Source organism: Dermacentor silvarum, chromosome 9 (assembly GCF_013339745.2).
Source record: "Dermacentor silvarum isolate Dsil-2018 chromosome 9, BIME_Dsil_1.4, whole genome shotgun sequence".
NCBI lineage: Eukaryota > Metazoa > Arthropoda > Arachnida > Ixodida > Ixodidae > Dermacentor > Dermacentor silvarum.
Genome location: NC_051162.1, coordinates 131,879,607 through 131,888,759, shown reverse-complemented (window position 1 = coordinate 131,888,759; position 9,153 = coordinate 131,879,607). Strand labels below are relative to the sequence as shown.

Sequence of the window (9,153 nt, the reverse complement as noted above, 5' to 3'; positions counted from 1 at the left end):
GCTAGTTTACGTTTATTTTATACTTTAAACAAACGTGCTGTGATTAAAGAGCGCTGGCTTTACAGGTGGCGGTTGCGTGATCCTTGGTTTCAATCAATCGAACCACAGAAACAAAATCGGCACATCTAGCACACATCGTTGACTAAAATACGAAGATTTTGTTTTCTAACAACGAGAAAGCGAGGTGTCACAGTAGACACCAACGGCAGCGGACAGTGGCGCCAGCTGCCAGCGGTGTTGTCCAGTCGAGTTGTGTGCAAGTCGCAGACCGAGCTGTTCCTTGGAGGAGGAAAGTAATCGCTTTCGGGCAGCCTAGGTGTTGTTCGGAACGGCCAGTCTGTCGTTACCTGCGGGGGCTGACTTCGTGGCAGGGAGGAGTATCTTGTCTGGCCGGTTGCGAGGACGACGAGACGCGATTCTGGAGCGAGCAGATGTCATCGGCAGCCAACACACCCGAGCTCAGGTGATGAGCACCTAGGAGGAATTCTCGGCCGTGCTGCTGGAGGAGCCAAACGGTACAAGGACGTAAGTGCAGCCGCCTGTCTTTCCTCTTCTCCGCTGGGGTGCGATGCGCGGTCCGATCTGTCCCGCCTGGCCTCGCCAGTCACGACTCGCGTAGTCCCTCCGCACAGCTTGAGCGTCTTCGGCGTCGCTGCAGCACTTGCACCACGCAGGGACGCGATGGTCGAGCGGATCGAGAGCGGCCGGCCGGTGCAGATCCTGCGCACCAAAGATGACCACAGCTTCGAACTGGACGAGGATGCTCTCGGCCGCATCCTGCTGGCCGACCATGTGAAGGACAAGCCCGTCGTGGTGGTTTCGGTGGCGGGGGCCTTCCGCAAGGGCAAATCCTTTCTGCTGGACTTCTTCCTGCGCTACATGCGCAATCAGGGACAGGCGGACTGGCTTGGCGACCCGACGGCCCCACTCAAGGGCTTCACCTGGCGCGGCGGCTGCGAGCGTGACACCACGGGCATCCTCGTGTGGGACGAGGTGTTCCTGGTGAGCCCCCGTTGGCCGAGCGGCTTCTCAGCGGACGCGACCTGACGTGTGGTCTGATCGCTCGCGTGCAGGTGACGACGTCGCAAGGCCAGCAGCTGGCCGTACTGTTCATGGACACTCAGGGAGCGTTCGACTGCGAGTCGACAGTCAAGGACTGCGCAACCATCTTCGCCCTGAGCACCATGACCAGCTCAGTGCAGGTCTACAACCTCTCGCAGAACATTCAGGAAGATGACTTGCAACACCTGCAGCTCTTCACCGAATATGGCAGGTTGGCTCAGCAGGTATGTGTAGGTCTGGCTGTGACAGCTCGAGGCACCTTGAGGTGGCTGCACAAATGAATGGTTCCTCACTTCACTGTGTCTGATCTTGCAGGACATGAGTGAAAAGCCCTTCCAGAAGCTTCTATTTTTAGTGCGGGACTGGAGTTACCCGTACGATGCAGATTACGGTGCAGAAGGCGGCCGCACCATCTTGGAGAGGCGGCTGCAGATCTCCGACAGGCAACATCAGGAGTTGCAACAGCTGCGGAGGCATATTCGGTCGTGTTTCTCGGAGATCGGCTGCTTCCTTATGCCTCACCCTGGGCTGAAGGTAAATTCTTGCCTACTCCTATGCAACACTTGACAGCTTGAACGGGTCTCCTATGCAGGTTGCAACTGCAGCCTCTTTTGACGGTCGCCTTTGTGACATCGAAGAGGACTTCAAGAAGCATCTGCTGGAGCTTGTGCCTTCACTACTCGCATCAGACAACCTGCTGGTCAAGGAGATCAATGGCCAGAAGATCTCTTGCCAAGAGTTGATGGCATATTTTAAGGTAGATGGACCAGTTGCCCTTCCTTTCTCAGGAACGTCACAGTTTACTTGTTCTTGCAGGTGTATGTGAACATATTCAAAGGGGACGAGTTGCCCGAGCCCAAGTCGATGCTTGAGGTGAGCGATCACTATTGACCTTGAACAGCTTGCTGTAGTATGGTATTTTCTTTCAGGCAACTGCCGAGGCAAACAACTTGGCAGCCGTGGCTACAGCTAAGGACAAGTACACGAGTGGTATGGAGCAGGTGAGTAGTTAGGTCCAGTCATAGTTTGACTAAGATTACTAGAAGGAAAACTGGTGCCGCAGTCATTCACCCACTGTGGGACTGACAGTAGAACATCAATTTTTCTGTGATTTGGCCCGGCTTGGTTGAGAAAGCTTGCTGCAGCTTCTTTTTATTGTTTCCAGTGATTCAGCTGTCTTGCGTAATAGCTGCACCGATGTCTTTAGGATGTTCACAACTAATTCATTCCGTCAACTAATTAGCAGCATCACCTAATTCCGAGTCTGCGTGTTGCTTGGTCTAGACAACATTTTGGCTGTAACACTCACTATGGCTGATTAATTTTGGCATTTTAAACAGAAGTTTATTTGTAATGTTCAGAAAAAATGGGATAATGTTAGCAAATAGAGGCTGATGCAGGTCAGTTATTGCTATGTGACAAATTAGCCATGATAGAATAGGTTAAATCAAGAAACCAGAATGTTTTTTGCAGCCAAAAGGATGAGGTTGAAAACAAATTCTCGTACTACCCATGATTTCCATTCTGGACGAAGCACTGTACCGGTGGTTTCTGCAGACAGTAGCGCACACATTTTCCAGTAGTATTATTAGACAGTTTTAGCTTGTATGTATACGTATTGCCCTTTACGGAATGCCTGGATACCGTAGGCTGGAGTGGGAGTACCAACACTAGTGGCGACATCTTGTGACGCCTTGTCCATCGACGAAGCATTAGAAATGTTTTTGTGTTACATGGGTCTTCTCATCAAAGGAAAATTGAAAAAGGACTACACGTTGACGACAACATTGCTGCCAGCACAAGCACAAGCAGATAAGTAAAATATAAGTCAAATGGTAAGTATGGAAAAATATGTCGCCGGTAACCTGGTATTCCGTGAGCGATAATATGTATATGGTCAGACTAAATCTCTATTAGCATCAAACTCCAGGCTGCTTGCAGTCAAGGGTGGAAGTGGCAGTTTCTGCGTGATGCAAACGATGGCTGATGCTTGCAGCTGTGCGGTGGAGACCAGCCCTACCTCAGCCCCCAGATGTTGGAGAGCCACCACCTACGGCTGCGCGAGTCCGCGAGGGAGCTGTTCTCCAGCACGCGCAAGATGGGTGGCGAGGAGTTCTCCCAGCAGTACCTGGAACGACTCACTGAGGCAGGCTTCCTTCTATTCTTATCTCATACAGCAGCAGCAAACAGGGGCGTGTCGAAAGGCCGCCACGGTGCAAGACACAGTAGGTCTCTCCCGTTTCTCTTCGTTCGGCGCTCGGTGGCTGAGTGTCGATGCTGACTGTTGTCCGTCGCTGCTCAAGGCCTGCATGGCACAAAACAAGCTTGCATGGCTGGCAGATTGGAGGACCGCAGCAGTAAACCAGAAAGTGCTACATATCAGTGGGAGCTAGGAAACAAGGTTATAACTGATATTGTGTTGTCGTAACAGTTTCTGAATTTATGGACATAATTAAATATGCAGCAGCCACTGATAAACCACACGTAAAGCTAAGGAGTGTTCGAAAAGGACAGCACTCTGCACTTAATTTGGTTAGCGACTAAGATCACTAGAAGGTGCCAAACTTCGTTGAGCAGCATTTACTTGATGGTCACAATAGTACACTAGGAGCTAGAGCTTGTACAAGGCAGAATGTCCTTGGTTCATTCGCTGCCGACCAGGCTTATGCAGTAACATTTTCTAGCCAAGAGAAATAGCTGGAGGAGGCGAGATCCAGGTCTTCTGCTGAGAAGCCAGTAGTGCCACACCCATTTGTTTTCTACGAAAGTTGCAATCATCCTTGTAGTACGCAAGTATAAATGGCAAGTCTTCAAGCTCATTTTTGTGCTTTTATTGTTGGCACTTCCCCAGAGATGTGTTCAATGAATGTCACACAAAGCTAAGTGTTCGGAAAAATTAGCTCAGCTGTGTAGCTTGCATGAAATTTTGCCACACTGCAAGCACTCACTACATGCTGGATGGTAGCAGCTAGCCCTGTGGATGTAGTAACATAACCCTTTTTTCATTATTATTATTGAGTGTTCTTTGAATTGTTGAAGTACAAAAAGTTGGATGAGTTGTTACTGATTTGTCATAGACAGCTTTTTAGAATGGGACATGTTTAAAAAAAATAGGTGCAACACACTACCATCTGATAGGCCAGTCTTTTAACAGTTTGGTAACACGCATGTGATGCTGTGTGGTGAGCAGTTGCAAAGTGTCATTAGCCGTAATGTGCATGCTGTCCTGTTCTGCAGTCACCTCTCAACTCTTGTGCTAAAGGCAAACTAGTGTTTGAGGCTTGTTGCTCAGAAGACAGTTGCATACTCATCAACCAACCTGTCATTTTGTATTATCTTGCACAGACAGGGGATTCTTTCTTTTTTTTTAAACAGGTGCTGAAATAACTAATTTCTCATTGCACGAAGCTAACATAAAAAAAAAGCAAAGGTGATGTTGACAGCACTTAGCATGCACCGTAACACAATTGTAGCATGAAAAATTACTGTCCAAGCTGCTGACCTTCGAATGTTACATCAGTAAGAGAGCCAGGTATAATGTACTCTTCTGAATAAACTGTTCGCTCAATTGTTCCCAGAATTTGCACAGGGGTGGGGGCACTTTGCATTGAAGTTTATTATCATCTTTGATGCGGCACTAACCTGTTTCATCCAGAATTATCCACAATTATTCATTGCCTGCAACGATGCAGAAAGGAAAATAATGTTCAATGAACGAAAAGGTGGCGCCCTCTACATTCTGTTGTCTCCTTGGCAGGCATTTTGTCATTCGAGGAGAGAGGGCGCCACTGCTTTTTTCAGTGAGAAAATTACTTTTCCAGTCCTATTTTTTTTTGGAAATCGGACAAGTACTGCATCTGGGCATGGCGCTTAACAAAACACACAATGATATGCCATTGCTATATGAAATTGGAGAGGAAATGAGCCAGTGATTTGGCCAGTAAAGCCATTTATGTTGGGCTCTTTTACTGATCCAACCTAGTGCTCTATAAAAAGGCACATGGAAGTTGGCATGCATATGGAAGTATGGTGCATCGTTGCTGTTAATTGCAACATAACGAATTACAACGAGAGAGCGAATGTGTATGACAGTTTCCCTCCTGCTACTCGTTTGCGTACTCCCACGTTGATTTCCTGTTGTTCAATGAGCAGTTAAAACCAACTTTTGTTAATTCACTTCATCTGTGTGGTCAGCGGAGGGGACTAGCTTAACCTCTTTCAATACCACGTGGAAATCTTGCCAATCATGGTTGGTTCCACTAGTGACAAACTTTGCTTTTCATGCGCTGCAAGACATATCTCGCATTCCAGCTGAACTGCTAAGTTTCAGTTTGCTTCCATTTTGTTTCTTATACAAGATCATGACAAGTGTCCTGTTTGCCTTCGATTGCATTATGTGGGCTCTGAGTGACAGCCGTGAGGAACTAACACTTCATAATGTGGATACCGTCTTTGCACTTTCTGTGCGATTGAAAAAAGGGTTCACATATGGTTTAACAAAACTTGCTTGAGCTAGTTGCTTCATAGTGATAAAAAAAAAAAAAGCGTAGTGCAAGAAAGACAAGGACATAGCAGACACAGGGCGCACGGTCTTTTTCCACTTTGATTTTTCATTCACAGAGGAGCTGGCCGCAATGCGCAAGCATACATCTCCGCTATGAAAGAAGGCTTGGCTAACGTGCTTGCGCGTGCCCTTTGCACGTGCATGGTGCTTTTGCAGGAGATTGACCAGACCTTTCAGAACTTTGCCAAGCACAACGAGGGCAAGAACATCTTTGCGGCGGCGCGCACCCCAGCCACCCTGTTTGCCGTCGTGCTGGCCTTCTACTTTACATCGGGCGCGTTTGGCCTGGTTGGCCTGTACGCGTTCTCCAACTTCTTCAACTTGCTCATGGGCCTGTCCCTCATCAGCCTCTGCCTTTGGGGCTATGTGCGGTACAGTGGTGACATGCGTGAGGTTGGCGCCCAAATCGACGCCATCGCAAATATCATCTGGGCCAGCGTGAGTAATCTTCTCACACTTGCTCCAATAAATCTGCCAATTAATCTATTGCAAAGGCACCTACAGAAGAGGGGGGGGGGAGAGCAAACAGAGCATGAATTGAGATTCTTTGTTAGAAACACAATACAAAGTTAAGTTGCTATTAGTATTGTGGATTCTCTGTTACAGGAAAAAAGATGCTTGTATGTCATAGTTAAAGCAGTGCATTTAAGGAACATGGGCTCAAACAACATAAAGACAGACATTGTAAGAACTGAATACATAAGCGGACACACAAATGTGCTTCTGTGTGTTGTCCGTGTCTTTGCTTGTGTGGTCGTCTGTCTGCACATTTAGGTCTTGCAGTGCCGAACCAACTTGCTAAATTTCTTTGTTCTAAGGACAGACATAAAGTACATAAAATGTGTCCCTGTTCAAGTGTGCAGCTTTGACTAGGTCATGAATAACTAATTAGCCCGCTTATCACATGTGGTTAAGCTTATATAAGAACGTTAGGAGCAAAAGGTATTTGTGTGAGTGTAGTAGTGAAACATATTGTACATTATGTGCTTATGCCCTTGCTGCCACGAGTCTGCAAGCTTTCATTCCTGTTTCAGCGTGCCTATGGAGCTGCCAGAGATGACACTTGCTATGCCAATGCAAACAAGGAGGATTGGAGTGAGCCTTGCATATTTAGACATGAGGGGAAAATACTAGATAAGAGCGCACACACACTCACAGAGGCCTCCCTTATCTCTCAGCCCTTGTCCAATCTCTGTGCCATTGCTCCCATTGTAGATATAACTGCCATCTGCCATCACAGGCTCACCTACTTTGAAGTCTCAGCTGGTGGGTTGTCAGCGAAGCTGTACTGTGCGAAGCAATTTGATATGTGGTGGCACAATGACCAAACTGGACTGACGGCTGTTAGTAATGCAGCAGTCGCCTCTTTCTTTGTCCTTGAAAAGTTCTAGGCAGTGCATATAGCTCTGAGGCCAACTGCCGTATTAATATGAATTAAAGCATGACACTTGGCTGAGAATACACACTCCTTCTTTTGGCAATTGCAGTTGGGAAAGAACAAATTGCTGAATACATAACACGTGTCTTATTTTATTATGAGCACTCACCTGTGTACATTATTTGCGATTACGTGTCAATTCTGTTTCATTTCTATCTTTCATTACATTTATAGTTCTGAGCTGTCACTTGAGACATATATTAGTGATCCGGGAGTCATTTTACACCCGTGAGCAAAAGTGTACGGGCCACAGGGTCGCCGAAAAAACTGAATTTCTTCGTAATTAACAAGCATAAACTAGAATTGACAAGTTCACTGGAAAGTTCGCAATGCCAAGTTTGGACTGCAAATCTCAATTTCAAGTTGTGTTCAAAGGCAGAGCAAAAAATCTGCTTTATCGCGCAACCCCTGGTCCGTATACTTTTGCTCACGGGTGTACATGCATGAAGGCTAGGCAATTCATGGCAATTGAAAGGAGATGTACATTGTGTTAAAAAAATTGAATTTCATGTTGTGTAATGCTGCAGGCCTTTCCAGTTGGCATAGCTTTAAATACTTAAAAACTAACTAAAATGTGACATTGCATGACGATGACAAAATGTGCGAGAGCTCGGACACAAAAGGAAGTTAATAAGAAATGGAAGCTGAGCTTTTCACTTTTAATTTTTTTTTGTGATTAAGTCTCTTTTCTTTTTTACTGAACTCTGAATGGGAAATAATACGTCTAAACTGATTGCTTCCTTTTAGTGCCAAGACGTCGGAAGTGTATGAGAGCGATTGATCATAGTACAGCGTCATACCGTCTGTGCACGTGTTTCAGCTGCTCAAGCCCCTGTACAAGACTGTGATGCAGGACCGGGTGCTCCCACCGCACCTCACAGGGGGTGCGGGAGAGGGCACACGGGCCCCGCCCCCCAACGGCCGGCTCAAGGCCAACTGAGCCAATGTCGTCAACTCCTTTGCCAAGACTCAACCACCACCACCCAAGTGCCTTGTTGTGGGCTTCTCAGTTTCTCTTTCTTTGTACCGTTATGGAGGAATAAAAGGCCCTGTTGTGCACTCGTTGCCTCCTCCCTTCTCTCCTGGCCCCCTGGTGTTGAAACAGGTAACTACCTGCATCTTTAGCAATATGGGTAACTAACTACATGGCTCTTTTGACACAGATCCAGGTCAATTTAAAAAAATTAATTATGGCAATTAACATCCTGAAACTGCACTGCGAGTTATAACGATTGTCGTAGTGGAGTGCTCCAAGATTAATTTTGACGACTTGTGGTTCTTTAACATGCACCTGAATTTACATACTCGAATGTCTTTGCATTTTGTTCCCTTCAAAATGCAAGCTTGTGTGTGCAGCAGACAATTCGCCATAGCCACTGTAGTGAAAGCACAAAATAAGCAAGTTGAAACAACACAAAGAGACGACAAAGATTTTATTTGTCACCGTCTTTTTCGTGCTGTTTAAACTTGCGGTATGCCACACCAACTTTCCCAAACAGACGTACTCCATGACCAAAATAGGCCTCATGGCAATCGACTTGCATTTAAACTGCTATTATTCAACACTGTGCTTCATCAACAAAGTATCAGAATTTTGGTTGGCCCATTATGTTCGCACTACCTCAACTGCTTCAAGGTCCCCTGCAACACTTTAAAACATGGTATGCAAGTTTGCTTAGTTACTTGACAACGCAGTCATAAACATCTCAGCGAAGTATTTTCTGCTCATGTTACTGAGAACAAAGATATTTATTTCAAAGGTCTGGTCATTGCCTCCGGCTTTTAAATATCCCTTCTATGTTGATCAGGTTAGTTGGTATTCCATGATGCAATTTCCTAGTGTAGAAACAAGTTGCATCAATATCCCTGTCACATTGTTTTCTTACGCTTACACAGTAGTAAATGTTGACTACTGCAATGATTGTTTTTCAAATGTCGCAATTGTATAGTTCCTTCATCAGAAGCAAAGCTGAAGAAGTGCTATCACTGATGGGGCACTGCTGCTACTTGGTGGCAAAGATCAATACTAATGGCTGATAATGTGGCCTTCAGGTGGTGTGATGAAGGGTTGCACCACATCATGCTGAAG

At 46.2% G+C, this 9,153-nt stretch overlaps 1 protein-coding gene across 1 annotated transcript; it reads left to right on the top strand.

Annotated features, from left to right (window-relative positions):
• The first annotated feature begins 171 nt into the window (after window positions 1–171).
• LOC119464358 (atlastin-2) lies at window positions 172–8,123 on the top strand. The gene is made up of 10 exons (XM_037725297.2): window positions 172–525; window positions 675–1,002; window positions 1,074–1,286; window positions 1,378–1,596; window positions 1,655–1,819; window positions 1,879–1,935; window positions 1,992–2,063; window positions 3,059–3,208; window positions 5,783–6,064; window positions 7,885–8,123. The coding sequence occupies exons 2-10, from the start codon at window positions 682–684 to the stop codon at window positions 8,002–8,004; spliced, it is 1,599 nt and encodes a 532-aa protein (XP_037581225.1). The 5' UTR covers window positions 172–525; window positions 675–681; the 3' UTR covers window positions 8,005–8,123.
• Window positions 8,124–9,153: the final 1,030 nt, after the last annotated feature.